The 21,574-nt window shown below is 37.7% G+C and overlaps 1 protein-coding gene across 4 annotated transcripts in view; it reads right to left on the bottom strand.

Moving 5' to 3' along the window:
- The window catches only part of ripor2 (RHO family interacting cell polarization regulator 2), a 54,187-nt gene that overhangs the window by 7,739 nt on the left and 24,874 nt on the right, over nucleotides 1–21,574 (bottom strand). For all 4 annotated transcript variants that reach the window (XM_043217959.1, XM_043217958.1, XM_043217962.1 and 1 more), the window contains exons 2-12: nucleotides 12,698–12,818; nucleotides 11,371–11,532; nucleotides 11,103–11,181; nucleotides 10,232–10,255; nucleotides 9,894–9,947; nucleotides 3,368–3,517; nucleotides 2,183–2,246; nucleotides 2,041–2,084; nucleotides 1,574–1,699; nucleotides 1,185–1,333; nucleotides 817–946 (exon numbers count right to left, since the gene is read on the bottom strand). In XM_043217959.1, coding sequence (XP_043073894.1) covers nucleotides 817–946; nucleotides 1,185–1,333; nucleotides 1,574–1,699; nucleotides 2,041–2,084; nucleotides 2,183–2,246; nucleotides 3,368–3,517; nucleotides 9,894–9,947; nucleotides 10,232–10,255; nucleotides 11,103–11,181; nucleotides 11,371–11,532; nucleotides 12,698–12,818 — 1,103 coding nt within the window. The remainder of the gene's footprint in view (nucleotides 1–816; nucleotides 947–1,184; nucleotides 1,334–1,573; nucleotides 1,700–2,040; nucleotides 2,085–2,182; nucleotides 2,247–3,367; nucleotides 3,518–9,893; nucleotides 9,948–10,231; nucleotides 10,256–11,102; nucleotides 11,182–11,370; nucleotides 11,533–12,697; nucleotides 12,819–21,574) is intronic.

Here is a 21,574-nt window from a genome sequence, read left to right on the forward strand (position 1 = left end):
GAACCCAGAACAGCTAGCCAGACTCAGTGGTGTTATATTTAGTTTAGTACTCCGCTGTTAAGGTGGGAAATGTGACAGTGTGATCTAACGCCTGATTTCAAAACCTCAATATCCTATATCATACCGTGTACACCCTTGTGAAAAAGAAGTGTGCTCAACTGCATTAAAATGTGCACTTCAAATATTATAATTACCCGTAATTGCAGATAATAAAATATTAAAGGCAACTCAAGTTAAGAATTTACTCTTTGGTTAATATGCTTCATGCTAACACACTTGCGTTTACTTTTAAAAAGTGCAATGTTAAGTACATTTTAAATCATTATGTTTTAATAATCTTTTGTAATGGCAGCATGATTTTACATACAAAGATAATATATTAACTTATATTAACTGATATATTAAAATATTAACTATTAATAGCTCTAAATAGCAATTATCGTTACAAATGTGCAATTACAAATATATTTAAATACATAGAATATTTTATAAAAATAACAAAGTATATTATGATTACCCATAACCACTTGTTAGTACATCAAATGTGATCAAGCATATCAAAATGATCTGTTCGAAGACAATAGGCATTTATGAAATTTCATATAAAGTTGCATTTAATGCAAATTTAAACTATAATATATTTTCATTTAATAAAGCAATGTGTTAAAACCTTTAGTGCACACTTAACTATATTCTTTTATTTCTGTAGTGTATTTCTTTTTCACAAGTGCAGGATTTAAGCGTGTAATGATGCAGCTGGTGACAGAAGCAGGACTTTTAAACAGAACTGAGAGGATTTTTCTGAAGTGCACTCACAAAGAAAGACGTGTCCTGGAAAGTGGGCGTCTCGGGTGTGCCTTGGCTGTACACTGAAACTCGTCTCTGAAGGGCGGTGGCTTTACTCACATTTCCTGAGGACAGTGTCAGATCCTCTACGTCAAACGGACTGTAAAATAAAAAAGACAGACACGCACTCATGTACAGCAAACTAATATCACACTAAAGTATTTAATGAAAGAAAACAAAAACGATAGCATATAGAATAAAAACGCATGCATTAGGCAGAAGTAATTCAGTGTGACTTCCAAGACTGTCCTGAGGAGGGCAGTGTATATCAGCGCTTTCGTTCACTGTAGCTGAAACGCCACGCTTCTTATTTGGTTTTATAAGATAACTTCACTTACAACCAGGCAACCTCCAGGTTAAGTTTAATGGTTCCCAAGTCGTTGACGTCTACAGCTACCACCTGAGGCATAGCGGTGAACAGGTCCTTGGTTTCACAGATCACACTACCCACTAAGATGTGAGTGGCCAACCCCTTTAACTCCGTCACCTAGCAGAATAGAATAAAATTGACAATTTGTCAATTAAGAAAGGGTTCATTCAAGATAAATGCATAGCTTATAGGAGCATGTCTTCCTTGCATTCTTCAAGGATCTAATCAAATATTGGAGAATGAGTGGAACGCGATGTAAAATTTGATGTTGATTAATAAGGATGTCTTTGGTGGTTGTCTGTGACTGTCAGAATTAGTCACATTATTAAATGGACGACAGTGTGGACTGGAGCCCACCTTGATGTTGATGAGGTCTGTAATGAGGGGCATAAAGATCATCTCCTCTCCATCCCAACTCTGCTTGGAGTTCGTTTCGATCTTCCCCTTCAGTTTCCACCGCTGTCGGCCGTACCTCATGAAAATCTGCAAGAAGAAGAGAGAGAGAGGCAAAAAGAACAAAAAGGGTCCGAATTAGGAAAGCGCTGCTGACATAATTGTTAATAGAGCAGTAAAGCAATGGGAGTTTTCAGTGTTCAGTTTTATACAGCCTTGCAAAATCTAATTGGGTTTGGTGGGTGTATGTACTTGTGGATCAGAAAGGAAAACGTTGCTAGGAGAGCTGTGATTACAAATGAACTGGATGTACTTGGCAGAACAGCATGCAATTACTACAAGCGTTTAGTAATTTGATAGAAGGCATAGATGCATCTGGCTTTCTTACAGGAAAAAAGAATGCATGAACCTCAGTAAGTTCTTCAACTCACCTCGTACTGATCTCCGGGACAAAGCCTGGCAAAACCAGCCAATCCTGAGGCGAGAAGAAAAGGAGTTTGTTATTGAAATACAATATGTTTTGTAGATTTTTTTGTTTGTTTGTTTTACATTTTTTATGCAAAAATGTTGTACCTTTCATTTTGATATGAAACTCTCCCAACAGGTTCTCCAGCTCGGCCTCAAAAGTGCTCATGTTCTGAGAAGACGGGGGCACATGGTAATATGAATGAGATTTTTAATTGGCCACAGCAGAACTAATGGTATAAGGACTCTCTATTAGCTAGATGCTTATTAGCATGACTATTAAAACGTATTGGCTATTTATGAGTACTTATGAATATGAATATATTTATTTTGCGTGACCATATTCTACATCATTAATCCTACCCAAAACAGCTACCTTACTAACTATTAATAAACATCAAATTATTGAGGTAAAAGTAATAAATTATTAAAAGTGAGAACTAGACTGTAAAATAAAGTGTGACCACACTATTCTTACTAAACAGTAATCTGCATTAAATGCTATTATTAATAATAACGTAATTGTTGTAGGCAGTTTGTTTGCATATGTTATGTTAAATTGTAATTATATTAAATATAACTAGTGATTTTATAATATTTCGTATATTTTTTTCAATCACTTACAGTCTGTTTTTTAAATAAGCCTTTAAATGTTGACCAAGGCTTAATTATATCGATATATTTTAAAATATAATTTTTTCCTATGATGGCAAAGCCGAATTTCATTTTTCTATTAGTATTAATGTTGAAAAAGAGTGCCGTTTTATATTTTTGCAGACAGTGACATTCTCCCAAAAATTATTTGGTGAATAAAAAGTTCTAAAAGAACAGCATTTATTTGAAACAGAAAACACTATACAGGTCTTTAGCGTCACTTTTGATCAATTTAATGCATACTTGCTGAAATAAAAGTATTAAATTCTTGAACCATTAATACATATACACATCTCATGCGTGCTCAGAAAGCAGTTAAACCTCTAAAAGCTCGTCTTGAGACTGTATGCGTGTATGTAAATTTGTAGGTCAAACAGATCATGAGTTCGTTTCCCAGAAAAAGCTAGAGCTGATAAAATGTAAAACTGTAATTTAAATGCGATGTACGTCGCAGTAATAGCGTCTGCTGAACTCAAAAATGTAAATGCCCTCCCAGACACAGATTAACCCGAAACCAGCCCAATTACACAGACCAATTAGTCCATTATTCATTCAGCTGATTTAAAATATGTACTCTTCTGTGGCCGCAAACAAAGCGATAAAAATGGCCAGTTGGTCAGACAAACGTTAATAATGTACCTCTGTGTACTCTTTGTATCTGCGGTTGACCTCTGCCAGGCTCTCACGTGTGCCTTTGGTAGAGGGTGAAGCGGTGAAGGCCTGTTTCATCTTACTGGCGCCATCACGCAACCTTCTCTGAATACAAAAGCCCTCATACAGCTCGTCAACCTGTAAAAACACACACACACAGCATTGGTGCACAGACTTATATTACACAAAAGCAGCACCGCACACGCTCACGCATGCTAGCACTCACTAAAGATTGCATAAACGCTAGCTTTGATGTCTAAAATGCTAGCATACATCATTACAGAGCCCTGGGGGTCCCCATTCAGCAGAGAATCGTGGCTTTTTTACAATCTACTGTAACGTTCTGTCAGCACAATGGAGCGGCGTACTGTACCGAGCACCGCAAATGAATTTGAACACTTCAAAAGCAAACACAGAATGATGCAGCTCAACAGCCCTGGGGACAATAGTAATGCCATGCTTCTGTGACAGACGAGCAGCTCGGAGCCACGGCCTTTATCATGGAAATGCACATTTAGCACATTCACAACTCAGTGAACACTGGCCGGCTCAAATTAGCTATGCTAATCCTACCAGCGCCGAAGAGAGAGAGAGAGAGAGAGAGAGAGATCGAGGGGGATGGAGAGATAGCAAGAGGGGCGAAGCGAGGATGCGGAGATGGACCGCGGGTGACAGAAACAAGTGAGCCGAAAGGGCCAGAGAGAAAGGAGAATGATGGGGGGGGGGAGAAAATAGAGTCTGCAGGAAGAGGGACGGACACGAGCTAAACGAGATCCGGCAGAGATTTCCTGTGATGCAGGGAGTCCTGAACCGCTGCTGAATCTGCAAGCGCCACAGCAAAATTATACTTATATTAGGAATGTTAATGCGTTGACACATCATGTTTTTTTTTTTTTTAAAAGCTGCTATTTTAAGCACTTGAAATAAAAACAGCTTCCTTTCGACCTGATTTGAACTGATTGTTCCTTGTTTGTGAGTCAGTGCAATCTCTTTAACTGCAGTTTATTTATAAAACAAGAACTCTTCTGCTTAAAAAGGCTGCATTTATTTGATCAAATGTACATCCAATTCAATAATATTGTGAAATTACACATTATAATCTATTTTTACATTTAACTCATTTCTGTGATGCAAAGCTTAATTTTTAGTATCATTACGCCAGTCTACAGTATGACATGATCCTTCAAAAATTATTCTGATTAGCTGAATTGGTGCTCAATAAACATTTAATACTTTAAAAAAAAAAAAAAACAGCTTAATATTTTTGTAGTACGCCTATGAAGAGCCCCTATAAATATCATCTGCAAAGAAATTACTCACATGACAAATCAGTTTTAATCACTGGTCTGAATCATGGACTGAATCAATCACATCTCAGTGAATCGGCTCGGGTGAATCACTCGCTCACTAAATGACACATTATTATTAACGCCCCACTCGACACAAGCAGAAAACTGCTACAAAGAGCGGTGTTCAAAATAGGTACATTTATATCGTACGAGTTATTGAAACTTAAATCGGTTAAACCAAGTATACCAAGTTAATGGTGTAGCAGAGTTTCAGAGTTTTGTAATGGCATTTGAATCAAAAGCGATTATATGGTGGAGAAAATAGAATTGTTAATGTCTAGTAAGATGTTTTTCGGGTTTGAGGGGGTCGCCCCCCCACTGGAAACACGAAATCTTGTAGGGAGCCCTGCTGTGAGGCCAAGGATGTGCCCTACTGAGAGCCGCTCTGCAGAAAGTCTGCACGGAGATTTAATCCATAACGTACAGATTCTCCTCTTATAGGAGAAAACAAAACATGTCAAGATACTAAATCAAAAGGAAATATTCAAACACGAGCGGCGGAGGGACGTGAAATATTGATGCGGGGCTTTTTGAAGTCTCTCGTTAAGGGGAAAGGGTGAGAAACAGGACAATCTAAGCCAATTAGTGTGTGTGGATGGAGTATATTAACCGTGCTTGCGATGGATCTGCATGTGCGTGCTATGAAGTGTGGGGGTTGCTCATGATAAACGACATACATTAGACAAACAGTTAGCTGTGCACACGTGGGGATAGAGTGTCTGGACGGCGGTCCTGTGGGTTTAATTACGCTGAAAGACCCCACCCAGGTCTGGAGAACCGTCACCAATCACAGCTCTAATGTGGTACGCAGCTGCCTGTTTATTTGGCTCCATAAAACCCCTTGTCTGACTCCTCTCTTCTGCCAAAGCAGCTAAGCAGCATGGGAAATGAATCACCATAACCGCCCCCAGCCCGGTCCATTCTGGCTAACGGGTGGGGTCCGATGGGTGCATTTCTATGTGCTGCATTTTGACAGTAAATAAGCTCTTGGAAAAAACAGTTTTTCTTAATTCTAGCTATCAGTCTGGGGTACAATTTAAGGGGATTTTCCATAAAATCAAAACAAAAACACTGGACTGATTGAACAGATTTCTATCCCCAAGTCTATTCCACCAAAACGTTGACATTTCAAAGACATTATTAAACATGAAAACGTCATCCAACCAATTGTCGACTTCTTCTCAAACTTACAGAAGGTATCCATGGAATGAGTCTCGAGAGGAGTGACTCGTGACTAAAAGGTGAGCTGCTTAGGTTAGCTGTGGCTGTCAGCAGAGGGTCTGGCAGAGCTTTGTGTTTGATACAGACACAGCAGAAAGAAAGCACTGAGCCATTACAACCGGCTGATACTCTGCCAGACTGATATTGTCTCAGTTAAATATTCATGTCCATTCAGTGACCGCTTTCTATCTCATTTGCTGTGCCCACAGCGTTTGTTCTCACAGGCAGTGCCCGCGGTGACACAAACAGACAGGCCTGTGGTGACCGCAGCAGCACGACCATTTCCTCCAAACACACAAAAACAGTCCTCAAAATATAGCGGCCTTAAAAAGTTTTTGGACACACCTTAAAAATATATTACTTTCATGATATATATATAGGTCAGTGACAAACAAGAGTGTTCACAACAAAGAAAAGGCAGGTTTAAATGATTTTAAATGATTCTAATTTCTTGGAAATCAACTCTTTGTATTTATGCTGGTTTTGTACGCTTTTTTTTTTTTAAAACTTATATTTTAAGTTAAAATATAATGTCAAAGGTACAAAATACGATAATTTTATATTAAAAAAAAAAGTCGTGTAACCATCACATAATATGAAAAAAAATTATATATATATATATATATATATATATATATATATATATATATATATATATATATATATATATATAATTTGTTTATTATAAATGCTTGTCAGTGCATTCAACAGTAAACCAGGGTTATATATGATAAATATATAGACGATGGATGTATAGTAAATATATTAAATTAAATAGATGTTGAAGTAAGTCCTTAATATGTGTGTCAAAAAAAATTTTTTGGAAGGGTACAGAGAACAAGCATTTTGGATAATGTAATATATTATATTATAACACCATATAATCTAACGTAATGTAATATAATGTAATATAATCTAACGTAACCTAATATAATAATACGTTAGTGTATTAGTGGTGGGGTGTGTAGGAGTATATTGGTGATGAAAATAATGCATCTGGGGGAAATTGTGTGACACACGCCCAGATATGCATTTCTGCAAATAGTCGTTCCCGCTGGGAACGCTTTTGATCTACTTGGGCACGACTTTTTTTGGTTGACAGCAGAGGTCCAAGGCGCGACTCGACCCAGCCATGCGTGCGTGTGAGCAGCTGTTTGTCAGCCCTCTGTCCATCGCAAGTGTGCAGCTTCGGATTAGGCCTACTGAGTCAAATAACAAGCCAAGAATACACAGCTGGTTCACATACACCGCAAAAACAACAGAAGGAAGAGGGCACATGGCATATTAATATGTATCACTGTACAATGAGGATACTTTAAATGGATGAAGTGGAAAGACCCTCTTAAGTTACAGCTGTGATCAGAGGATTTAGACCCCTACTCAGGGGGGATGTCAGACTGATTAAACAGAGATTAAACCAACAATAATTCACCCACATCAAACATCTTTTGGGTCCAAAGCCAGATCACATACTGCAACCCTTTTAAAACCTCCTCTTGGTGTTGCCTAACTTCCTATGGGCAAGCGAGACAAAAATGTTATTGTGATAAAGTTGATTTTTAAAAGCAAAAACCCCTGCTGACAGTCTGAGGCAGTTATCAACATCCTTTCTGTGCGAGACACATAAAATAATGACATAATTATAGACATTATTTTTCCTACAGCCATCTCTGGCCTCTTTACCCACAGCTCTCCCAGATTAATGTGCTGGATATTATTCTGCTGATGTCTTTCAACAGAGGCTATGGAAGTCAAACAAAACTGTCAGAACCACCGGCTGCTTTAAAAGGGAAGGAATAAAGGACTCGACCTATTAGGAATTAACTTCTTAGGGAAGGTGCTATGTTCTAGCATGCTGACAGACTAACAGTAATTGTTGACTGTCACGTTTAAACCCTCTCTAAGAAGTTGGGCATCTGAATTCATCCCCTTTAATGCGCCGCTTCTACAGGCAGCAAAGCCCTGCTCCTGGAACAAATCCTCCTCCTTCACCAGTTCATCATCTGTCATATTATTATGCATCAATAATGGCACAACATCACGTCATGTTTTCAATTAAATACTACTGCTACTGCTGTATACTACTACTACTACTACTACTACTACTACAAGATACAGCTCAAACAGATGTAGAAATAAAGAAAGAATAAATAAATAGTCAATTGTCCACTTATGGAGAAAAAAGCCGGAGAAGTACATATGAAAAAGTTTTGGTCAGAAGCTAAAATAATTGGTAAAACTGCCATATAGTAAATTATTGTGCCCTTGTCCAAATATATACCTGACACATATATTGTGTCTATTTCAGTCGTTACAGGAGTGTTTAAATACTTTTATCCTAGTACTTCTGTAATAATATTAATGACTGTAAGACAGCAATAATACTTTGTATAGTTAAAGGCTATTTATGAAGCGGTTTCTTACCTGAACATGGTCCCTGTCTGCTCTTGGTGTCAGCAGCAACTCAAAAAACAGAATTTAATGTTCGGGTCGGTGTGATTTTTAGGTTAAATAGACACAGACAAATGGTTGTCATGTAGAAATTAGATCCCAATAGATTAATCAGTTTGATCGTGCAGGTATAATTTTCTAGGATGTTATTATTAAAGTCCTCGTTTCAGGTATGCTCATTTCCAAAAGATTCAGTCTAATTTGTTTTACCGGTTTAAACTGTTAAAAAGATCACTTTAGACCACTTCTGCAGCTTGCACTTTATTTAGGTAGACCACATTTTACTAACTACACGTCAGCTAAATTAATTTGCAACTACAAGTCTAGTAATTCTCAAAGTAGACAGTTAAAGTAGGCTTAGGGTTAGTAGAATGAGTTGACATACACTTGCAAAGTTCCTCAGACAGTGTGTTGCATGTTGCGGATCCATCAAAATAAAGTGTTAGTTATTAAGCAGACAGTCTACTAAGGACTGCTAGTTTACATGTAGTTGCAAAGTTACTTACTATTAGTGCAATGTCGAAAGTGGACTATTGAAATAAAGTGTTACGGAAGACACTTATGAAATTACTAGGGTAGTCATCCTCAGGAGAAAATTATGAGAGGTAGGAGACGTGTTCATTTGCTCAATATTTATACTGCCTGGGAGAAACAGTTGAGATATTAAAGAAACCTCATTTGTGATTTTCTCTCCTGTGGGATGTCAAGACTGATGGTCCATGCGAACTAAATAGGGCAGCACAGATCCGATCAGCTTTAAACATAAACGTTCCCTTCTCATTTCACCAAAATCATACAGAACACGCATCTCCCCCTATTTAGACATGCACACGCTCATTAACACCCCGGATTGAGCCATCAGAGGTTTGCTCATCACTCAAGAGAATTGCTTTGACCTAGATCCAGTGGCAACCATAAACAGCATAAAACACAGAGGAAAACAAAACACTTGTGCAAGTCGCACGCAAAATGTTGTTTATAAACGGCGAAAACAAAAAAAAACAAAAAAATTATGATTGAACTGTTTTTTCGAGATCCGCACACTGCCGCGCGGTTCAGAGTGTTCCAGTGAGCTAGCTGAATGCGGGGCTAATTTCAAGTGCGTAGGGCTAATTTGAGCTATGAATTGCACTTCAACAGCCTCAAAGCTACTGTCGTCAGGTTGCCATGGCTACTTCGGGACTAGACGTGCTGCTGAGTTGCCAATCAGCACTGTAGTTTACAGCAGACACCCACCTGTAATGTCACTAAAACACACTGAAAGAAGAAGGGGACGCAGCAGGACTCCAGACACTGGAGAATGTCAAACCGGGAGACTCGAAATGAGTCAGGACATTCATTGGAAACCCGAAGAAAAATAAATACTGTCTTTTCACTAGTTCTACTGGCTTCACTTTTTCCAATCTATAAAACATACGATCAATGCACACACACACACACACACACACACGAACGCACGCATATACACACACATATGTATATATAAAAATGACCTTGCTCATGTGGAACTCCAGTCGTCGCATGTATCGCTCTATGGTCTTGATTTGCTGGGAAGAAAGAAAAAGAAAATGTCAAAAATCAAAAGTTAGTCACACGGCCCATAAGAGAAGGAAGTTTTTCAAATAGGGATGAGTCCCTCATTTTCAGCACGGCTGACACCTGCAGCGATTATGGTGTCGCAATAACGAATCACTGCTGCAGGAATGCAGAACATCATTTATGCAAAGCTGCTTATTTTTCCCGCTGCGTGTTACCGAGTTCAAACTTCTTAGAAAGGTTAACGCAGGTCACCTTAGACAAGTTAGACAAATTAGTGCGTTTAGTGACCTACCTTGTCCAGATCATACAGCACACCCTGAAGAAGAAAAGAAAAAGCGAAAATCAGTGAAATCAGTGGAAATGCTACAAAAAAAAAAATCAACATTATTTAAAAAAAAGGCAAAATATTATTTCAATTTAGACAAAATATCTGCTGAAAAGACCAACTTAACTGAAAAAGCATTGAAAATAGTTGACCAGGAATTTTCTTGCCTTTTTTAGCTAGTAAAGAAGTCTGACTCCAGCACACCAGCATCCAACTAAAACATATGCTGTACTGCAATTAATGACTTCTTAATGAGTTTTTAATTTCTTTTTGTACTTTTTTTTGACTTGCTTTTTTAATTTTTATAATAAAAAGAAAAAATCCGCCCCTGCAGTACACCAGAATATATCCTATTAAAATATATTCTCTGAAGATAAGTCTTAATATAACAGTATTGGTTCTCAAGTAAAACATCTTTTTTAAAGCATTTCTAGATATTCAATGATAGTACATACAGTACGCATAATATATGTGATTTATTCCAGTGATTCAAAGCTGAATTTTCAGCTGCATTGTTCCAGTCTTCAGAGTCACATGACCTTTTGACTTCCTTTTCAGTTTTTCAGCAGGATATAACAGTCAGAAACTAAATCCAAAATGGATATCTACATCAGAGCTGATAAATACTGCCTCACTGCCTACAATCTTTTATTCTGACTATTCTGACATTGTCAATAAATCATTATATTACAATGTTGTTTCACCAGCTGCTGATTTGTTTTTGGAGAATTTATATCCCTCCCTGCTGCCTTCGACTTATCAGCTCATGATATTTGCTCATCAAGATCGGTTTGCAGCATAAACAGTAGTGTGTAGATGCCGTCACATCCAGTCTCACCAGTCTGGAGTTCCTCTTCATGTCTTTCATAAGAGAAGTGAGTTTATCCAGCTCTGTTTGGTGCACCTCTAGATATTCACTGCCAGAAAGAGAAAATGACAACAACTTCAGAATGACTGCGGAACAATGGAAAGCGCAGAAAGATTTCATGAGCAGCAGTGATTCATGCAGACAGTGTGTGTTCAGTACGACTGCAGCGAGAACTGAGAGAGGAGATCTGTGCGATAGGAGAAATGAGCATCGGAGGAAACATCTGGGCAGCACTCACTCCAGGCCTTGTTTGAGGGCCCCATAAACTTCTTCCACTCTTTTGGGCTGTGGTTCTCGTGAGCTGCTGCTGCTGCTGGACTTGTGCCCGGACAGATGGGGCTTCCTGGGCTTTGAGATGGGCTTCTTCTGCACTGCTGAGTTCCCCATGAAGGAGTTACACCTGAAAACATGCAAACAGATGTGAATGAATCTTAAAGAAATATCAAGAACATGTGTACCAATGTTCATTGAAGTTGTGCTGCAGCTCATCTGAAATCGTCTGCATAAAATGCTGCCCCACCAGATGACATTTTAAAATTATTAGAATTATAATGATATTTTGTATAAATTGACTTTGTTACTGTCAGAGTAAACAACTCCTAAGATTGTTTGCACTGTGATAATACTTTTGCAAACATAGCAATAAATTCATCATTTACATGGCAAAGTGCTAACAAAATACTTATTTTAATAGAACATTAATTCAGTAAAATATGAAATGAATCACTTTGAATTTTGAAAATAGAAATTAGAATAAAATATGAAACGAAAAAAAACAATAACATAATTACACAGAAATAATTAAAATAAATAATTTATTACTTTTACTCTTTTAATTTTTTGTGGTAAAATACAGCCATACAGTGTAAAAGCCAGAGAGTTTAGTGCAGACCTGAAGCCTGTAGTCTAGTGTTGACATTTTAGTGCACTTCATGCTGTAATATCCATGTAAATAACCACCCTCTCCTCTTTTAGGAGGCTTCAAGGATTCATGTCAAATGCGGATAAAGCTTGTAGTGTTATACATATTCTTCAGTGCTTTCTGACATTTAAGACTTCTGTCAGGGTGCTTATTAGCCTACTTCGGATGTCACAGTCCACCACATCTAATAATATTCCTGTTTCGTAATAACACAATGGCAGTTGGTTGCTCGACATGTCTGAACGTGTCACACGCACGCAGTCGAAAAAAAGCCCTGGAAGTAGCGCTACAGTAAATCTAGGCCACTGTGTAGAATGAGCACATGCTGTTGCCTAAGGGTCATCCACTCACGATGCACTCCGTCATGCTAAGATAAGCCAGCGTGCCCTGAACAAACACGCTCTTTAAAGCCGCTACTGAACCCACTGTTTCACATTTGCAATTCTGGAGTTTATTTTTACATTCCAAAACCTAGCGGAAAGTCTTGAGAGGCAGCTGTTACTGCAGCATTGGGAGGAATTATTGGTTTTAAAATGTTCAGTGGGTGTGGTGTATTTATTATCTTCCACACTGGTAAAACCGATGCTTTGTATTCATTGAGGAAGGTTGGCGTTTCAGCCTCTGACAGAGCAGATGACCTCACCGTGAGCGTCTCTCCTGCAGGGTGCTGAAGCCGGCGAACGACTGGCTCCTGATGATGCCATTGGGCCCTCCAGGAGAGTGAGTGCCGGCAGCCATGATATCTGGGAAGCGGGAGGACACTCCTGCGAGAGGGCAGAGAGAATTCTGGGTAAGAAAGACGTCAGTGGTACAGACGGGAGAAAAGGCTGTGTGTGTGTAGAATGATGGTGATAAGAAGGACCGAATTTGATGTCAATGTACAAACATGTGTAAACCACATAACTGAATGAAGAGGAGAAATTAACGCTTTTATGGTTTCTCGTAGTAAAAAGGTGAGTCGACTAGCATTAGTTTATTCATTTTATATGCTTTTGATATGCAAAACATACAGAATTTCCATTATTAGTCGGTGCTTTACTATAATTGCATATACATTATTGGGTTGCACTTTTCTTTTTTTACAGTACATGTACATACTCGTACTTATAATGTACTTACAGTGTATTAGGGGTAGGTCCAGGGATAGTACCTAGCTATTACCTAGTTACTGTAATAACTCCAATAAGTACATAGTATGTACACAAGGAACAGGACTGTAAAATAAAGCGCTGCCCATTAGGACCAAAATATATAATCAGGAGCTATAATCAGTATTCAAGATGTTTAGTTTGGTATGTTTTTTTTTAGCCCTTGACTTGCACTGTATGAATTACAAAAGGTCCAAAAGGAGCTAAAAACCTTCTTCGTTTTAATGAATAATAAAGGTCACCTACTACCAGTGTTGTTTTACTTTTGTATTGCTTTTTAAGTAAAGGGCCTTTTAGTCCAAAAAGTGTAATGAATAAACCATAGGCTGAAGGAAAAGTAAATTCATGTCTGTACAGTAGAATAGAGAAAAAGTCATTTTTGCTTATTAGTATGGTTGAACTGAATCGTCAAAGGTCAGCAGCAGAGACAATGGTAAATAAAATGGGATACATTTGTCTTAACATTTAATTATTGCAGGTTTGTGTATTTCATTGTTTTAATTCATTTTGTTGAATGCTACATCTGTTTTTTTAAATGCACATTCACATTTAGTTTACAACTGTACTGTATTCACACACAATGACTCGAGGACAGGAAACCTGTCAGTCGATAAATGGGAAAACAAAAGTAACTCAGATATTTAAAAGTAATATGTTACTTTACTAGTCAAAAAAAAAAAATCTGATTACGTAACTTGGATTACTTGTAATGCGTTACGCCCAACACGGTCTACTACATCTTGAATGGCTAGAGGATAATAAAATGAATGGCTTTTTTTGACTTTTGGGTGAACTATCCCTTTAATGACGTAGTAAATTATTTCAAACACACAAATAATAAATAATAAACGGTGATTACATTAATGCATTTTAAGCTGAACAAAACAAGATTATGTATTTCAGGGGTTTAAATGCAGAAATATGCAGCTACTCCTTTTGGTAAAACAACATGAAATGAACTTGATCCATATCACAGATTTTTGGGAGGGGTTTTAAAAATCAAATTGATGTTACTGTATAGCTGATGTTACAACAGTTGCTATCAATTAACCTTACACATTCACTAGATTTAGTTTTTTACCGGCTCACTATTAAAAAGATATCCTGACAACCATGACTCTAAATGAAAGTACATAAAACCAGCTGAAAAATCAAACAGGAAAGCATGCAATGAGTCATTTAATCTCCCGTGTATACGGTTACTGAAAATAGCACTGCTGGGTGAGAAGACCCCATACGGTGCACATTCAGAGGTTTTTATACAGCGCTCGAAGCCACCTGAGCCCACCACATATCAAGACGCAGAAAAAGCACTTAGAAGTATGAGGCGGCTTAATGGAGCCCAGAAAGACAGACATCATCACTCATTTCTATCAAGTATAATGATCCAGCGAGGGCACAGAAATCTCCTGCTTACAAAAAAAAGCCTTCAAGATCATCCCTGATCTCCTTATAGCTCATCTCCAACCTCCCATAATTCCTCAGAGCAAAGCGGGGATAATGACAGTGGCAATTTGAGGGTAATGAGGGTATCTGTGTTCATCGATGTGAGAGACTCATTCTGACCCCAGATCAGCATGCAACCTTCGTAACCCACTTATATCTACACCAAAACAAGAGGAAACAATCAGGGTTTTGCAGCCGAGATTCTCTTCATAGTTGAGGTTTCACAGTATCCAGGGGCTGTTTGTCGGAGGTTATCATACACCTGTGGGTTTATGCTTAGTGCAATAGATACATAATTGCTTATATAAAGATACGGCAAACCAATACAGATCTGAAATAGATGCTGTTTGCAGAGGAAAGACAAAAGAGCCTGGTATAACAGGCTATTTATGGGTAATGTTATATTGGTTTTGCCTCTAGAATGAACTAATGTACTGTACATCTTGATCATATGACAACCACTCAGATCATCCTCATAAACAGAAAAAAAAACACAGCAGCATACAATTCTTGAAGTCTAAAATAACTCATCCAATCAGAGAACTCTTGAAATGATTATATTGAAGTATTTCAAAACAAGTGTCCCTTTTTGTTGTTCTAGGTCCATATGTTATCAAAACTATACTTTACTAGCTAAAATTGCATGATTTTCTAAATAAATCTGTTTTTCATATTAATACTAAACATGAAATACTGAGTTATTTAAAATTGAAAATATAAAATATTTTCTAATAAAACAGAATTTAAATAGTCTAAACTAAAAAAAAAAAAATATGATTCTTTATATATATATATATATATATATATATATATATATATATATATATATATATGTGTGTGTGTGTGTGTGTGTGTGTTCATGGATGTGTGGGTGTGTTGTGGTACAATAATATTAATTATTAATGGTACAATGTTTTGTAACAATTTAATTCATGCATCCAGGGGTTAATGCTGAAATCTATCAAAACACAAAATGAACACAAGGAAACCAATATAACCAATTGCTTATTATTTCAACAAACAAAGGTTCCACTTCAGTTTCAAAAACACAAAGCGACACTGTGCCACCCAGTGCATGCTGGGATTGTTCAACTCATTCTATTCAGGCCTAGTCGTCTCGGTTCACAGGCACTCGTGAAGCGCCGCTGATGTGGGCTACGTCATCCCCGTCCCTCCGGGCACGACCGCTCATAAGTATTCTGAGTACAGCTGCCTGGCACCCAACTCTGAACTCTTCACTGTGAGAGACGGATGACGAGGACAAAAGAACCAGGGAGGGGGGCTTCATTAATTTGTCACCTCCAGCAGGGACCATGTTTATCTGGCTCGTTGAGGGTGTGAGGGGGTCTTGAAGCTGGGCTGGAGAAGTACTGAATAAAAAGTGTTGTGTGTGTGTGTGTGTGTGTGTGTGTGTGTGTGTGTGTGTGTGTGTGTGTGTGTGTGTGTGTGTGTGTGTGAGTGAGTGTGTGAGTGTGAGTACATGGATGTGTGGGTGTGTTGTGTGTGAGGTGAACAGGGTCCCTCGTTTCCTCCCAACAGCCCACATTATGAATTATGAATCCTGGTGTTTTTGTTTTAAGCATAAATCTAAGCACAAAGAACAAAACTAAAAATCTATGTCCTCTGAAAATTAGTACTCTAAGAAGATACAGTATCTTTAATAAGTAGAATATATCGGTACCATATCAGTTATCAGTTACTTTTGCTGTCATCTTCCAAAACGCTTATTTAATTGAACTGACTGAATTGCAAATCTCAAAATTAATATTAATTTTGCATATTATACAAAAATTGTGTGATTCCTAAATTGACATATCATTTCAAATGATTGATTTTTTTGTTTTTTTAACCCTTCATTTATCTAAAAAAATACTGAATTTTAATATTTCCAATTTCTTGGTTATCAACCATAACATAAACACAATTCACTTATCGTATCAGACATAGGTCACTCAAAAATAAAGATCCTGTCATCATTTACTTGCCCTCAAGTTGTCCCAAACCTGTATGACCAAACATCTGACGGTAGCCATTTTTCAGTCATACATTGGAAGTCAATGACTACCGTCAACAAGACTCTTCCAAATATGTTACATTAGAGGGTATAGACAGGTTAAGAACAACGAAAGTGTCAGTAAATATTGAGACTATTTTCTTTTTCCATTAAACTTTGTGGTAGCATTTTAGAAAAGGGAACGCTTATTAGCTATTAAATATGACCTTTGGCTCAATAAACTTCTAATTTGCTTCTTATTGATAGTAAGGTCATTCTTAAGTTTATATTTGGTGGGATCAGGGATGTAGAATAAGTTAATGTAAAAGAAGGCCTTAAAATGTGCTTAATTACTACTAATAAATGGCTAAACTAGTTCAGAGAGCCTAAAAAAAACTGTTAAGCAAGTTTGTTAGAGTAGGCTATTTTTACTGAAAATCCAAAAATAGCAAACAAACACCATCAAGATTTAACAGAGTCCATTTCCTTTCAGCACTTCAGCTCTCAGAAAAGTAATTTTATTTCCCACGCAAGCACGTGTGGACGGCCGCATGCACACATGCACAAGCGGACACTATCTGCACACGTGAATCTCATCAAACTCAACCCACACTGCAACTTAACAGCAGCACGATTCCTAACGCCTGTATAAATTATAGTTTCTATAGTAACAGCAGACAATGCACAATGCGTCCAGTAAAAGAACACTGTTATCACGGATCCCCCGCAGCAGGCCTTCTGCTCTGAGGACCCGTTGTCTTCCTCGGTCTTTTGCTCTAAGGTAGGAGTTCAATCCCAGCAGATGTGCGATGCTCATCTGGTCTTGTTGCATGCTCTCCACTCCTCCTTGGAAGAGCGATGAACTCACTTCAAACATCTGTGCCAACTGTCAGGCTTGTGGCAGTGACCGACTGACCCTGTTCTACTCATGCTGTGGTAATGCATGCTTTTGCAAAAGTGTCGCCGAGCGGGCCAGAACAAGGATGGGCAAAACCACACAACCTCAAAATCAACTAGACCATCGGATGACTCCGTGACCAAAAATGTCATAACAAGCCTGACTTACGTCGCTGCACAGGAAAGGAGTCTTTATTGTAACCGAAAGATTGTAAACACAGTGAAATGTGATTCTAAAGCGGGCGCATGATGACTGAATGCATGCTCTTGTTTTGTGACCGGAAAGATCATGTGGTCGTGACAGTGGCTGCTATTGTTTAAAAGGGTCCTAAAAAATCCAACATTCTTCTTGAAATTGGGAGGCACTTAAGTTCATTTCCACATGAACACTATTTGAACACTGTGAACACTATCAGCAGCCTTCACTAATATAACTGAATGAGGGTTAGCTAGAACCACTGATTGTATTTCCAAAAAATGCAAACATGAGGTGATAAGCCAAACCTTTTCGAAAGAGCAAGAACAAACAAGTTAAACATTCCCCAAGTCACAAAAACACAATCATGCATTACAGTGTGACACAGGCATGCCTAAAAATAACAAAAAGCGCAAAAAATGTAAGGTGGAACGATACAAAGACAAAAATACAACACAACTTGGGTCAGTAATGCTTTGTCCCATTCAGCTCTATTAAAGTCATGAACGTCCAACTCTGGAAACACTTCAGAAACATTTCTATTTACTAAAAGATTTATTGAAAGTTGGCAGAGACCCAAACAGAAGTGGACCAAAAAGAAATCCACATTTTATACATGCGAAGACAAACAAAGTCCTTGTACAATGTCCGTGCTAGTCATATCTATGGGTTTTACTGGTGACGTTTGGAAAGAAAATAAATAATTGTGTTGAAATGTTGGCCTCAATTTAACATAGTTTAACTGAACTGATCTTTATTTTGAAGGCCGTACACGCCTCATATTTTCCTCATTTCTCTCATCTTAAAGATCATATGTTCACATAATCTAATTGTAAAAGCTGCAGTGTTTGAACACACTGATATAGATGAAGCGGACAAGTTAACATATTAAGTTGATGTGCTAAGAAGTGAATTTAATATCTCCTATAAAACACTAAGATGTGTTAAAAAACAAATAGTAGCACATGCATCATATAGTCAAAAACAGATTACATTTAAACCACTGACATCAATCTCATACGATTAAAAACACTTCAGTTAATTTATTACTAAACAGGTCAATATTTGAACAGCAATGTGTGTTCAGCAAGATCATTTAGCCCAACCTCAGTGGATGATTCATTTCATATTTAATCTACCGACTTAAGACTGCAGAGCACTTGAATGTTATCTAACGGCAAATACTAAAAATGTCAGACTATTTTCATCTTCATTGTGCCTGAATAAAGAAAGAAGTTATGTCAGGAGGCCAGCATTACACTTAACCACTGATAACCTCTGAAAAGCACTTGAAGAGTTTGCAAACTCAACCTCATATCCATCTGAGCATGCTGGAAATGTCACTGTGTGAAATGTCTGTTCATTATTCGACTGCCATTAAAAAAAATGATGATAACCATTCTTTCAAAAAACACAGTGGAGAAAGATAATAAGGCTTTATTGTGATTTTGCATGGTTTTTCAACTATAGTCCATATTCTGGTTAAGCCTTTATTCAGAAAAAGTCTATTGAAGTATTTCTGTATACGTAATCAGCGTATTTAATTAATAAATTTAGACACGCGCTTCCATTTCCCATGATTCTCATGTAAATAATAGAGATGCTCACTCTCGTCATTCACTTTTAATATTTCTGCAGAGTAATTTAATCAACTCATTAATTCTCATTCATGTCCTTGAAAGCACATAAGAGCACACTAAACTGCAAAATGTAGATTTGAGAAACTCTACTCTGCTTTTACACATATGTGCATTGATTTAATGTTCGTTTCTGTTAATGTATGGAACTAAATTTCCCAATATGCCCAAATTGAGATATCAATCGACTTGTGCGCATGTAAACATGGTTAAGAGGCAGAGTATGGGGACTGGTTTAATCTGGCTGGAAGAAAACAAACACACGCATGAAAAAGAAAAAAAAACTGACAAAGAAATGAGTCTGAAAATGGGCTAGACTAGAGGGACAATTCTGAGAAATATGTGGATGTTTTACTGTAATACTAGACACTGAGCCATATTTACAAAGCGATGAGAGGACGGGGAAAGGCAAAACTAGAGTTAGAATGATGAACATCCTTATATGTGGAGACAGGAGCTTGAGGCCCGGGTAAAAAAATAAATAAATAAAAAAAACTGCGAGAGTATCTGAGGATAACACAGCACAGCTGGCTAAAAACCAACACAAACCCAGATCAAATGCCAAATGTGATATGATGTGAATCCTCTTCCTTGTGCCACAGCAGCTTAAAAACGCAGTACCTTTCAGCTTACAGTTCGAGTTAATAGAAGAGAGGACACATTTAGTTGGAGGCTGTCAAATGTAGGAAGCTTGTTAGGGGAGGAGTGTTGTATAATCACATATGTTGCCGTCATACTTCTGAGGAAGTCGATACTTTACTCAACGCTGTTCCTGTGTCTTCAATGGAAGTTCAAAAAAAATACTCTTAATATAGTTACGACTTGCTGAAGAATTTTCTAATAAAAATAACAGGCATTAAGATCGCATTACGCTTCAAGCAGAGTTTGAAACAGCTGGCCAAAGCAAACATTAGTCTACTGTTTTTTTGTCCCCACTGCTGTCATTTTTGTTTTGGGTTTATTTTATTATTAAGAGAAAAGCCTCAAGCACATAATTGCATATTCATCTAAATGCCACATCCAGCAACTCGGTCAGAATCGAGATGTTCATGTAACAGTAGACTGCTGTATAATTATTACCCCTAAACGATGAAGAAAAAGAGCTTTGCTATCAGTATATCAGTCTTGAAGGCCCACCCCTAACCTTAATTGCAGCCCTTAGTGGCATATAAGTGAACTAAAATGTACAAATGAGATTGTGTGAATTCATACAAAATCTAAAATTAATTGAAATGAAAGCATTGTAATTGATTCACACTGGCAAGCTCCAAAAATCACCGAAAACATGTGTCCTTAAAGTACCCTATATGTTTTCTTCTGCGTTGTTCAGCTGTATTCAAAGCCTTCCGAAACTTTCTATTTACCAGTCCTGAAAAAATACATTCTTTTCTAAAAAAAATCAATGACCTCAAGCTTGACAAAAAAAGATGTCAATGAATGCAAACGAGCAGATTGGACATGTCACAAACTGTATTATTTTGTATTGTTAGGAAAAAAGAAATTTTTTCATTTTTAGGTTAGCTATCCCTTTAAGCAACTGCACTCCAAGGAACAGTTGTCCTAAAATAACATGCACATTTCTAAGTTTAACAGCACATGTGGATTGTCACTGAGGGGCTATGCCAGTCCCCTACAATTGTTAAGCCACTGAACTAAGTTTCATGTGATCTGGTCTAATCGAGACAGCGCAGACCCGTACCACACAAATCAGTCACAGCCCAAAAAGCAATCTTAGCTTTGAAAAATAAGAAATGAACAGGATTAATAAAGCCGCCACTGACCCAAGTGGACAGAGACACTTGCAGGTGAATCTCTAGGATGATTCAGCACTTCAGCTGCAAATCATTGTGAATGTGTGTGTGTGTGTGTGTGTGTGTGTGTGTGTGTGTGTTTGTGTGTGTGTGTGTGTGTGTGTGTATGAGGAAGACAAGAACAGAGATGGAGAAAGACAGTTGCCTCTTCATTTCCGTCTCTCCTGCACTCTGCCAACTGGACATAACTAGAACATTGCTATAAAAAGACACCAACATTTTGACTTGTGCCAGGCATATGCAGATGAAACATTGAAATGTTTTTTTGTTTTGAGGACTGAAAAGACATTTTAAATTAAAGATGACATGTCACTTTCAGCTTCAAAGCATCTAAGCAAGAAAGGAAACGCACTCTTGATGCACAAGCCTCACTAAACACACCGAAGATTAAA

Source organism: Puntigrus tetrazona, chromosome 19 (genome assembly GCF_018831695.1).
Source record: "Puntigrus tetrazona isolate hp1 chromosome 19, ASM1883169v1, whole genome shotgun sequence".
Taxonomy (NCBI): Eukaryota; Metazoa; Chordata; class Actinopteri; order Cypriniformes; family Cyprinidae; genus Puntigrus; species Puntigrus tetrazona.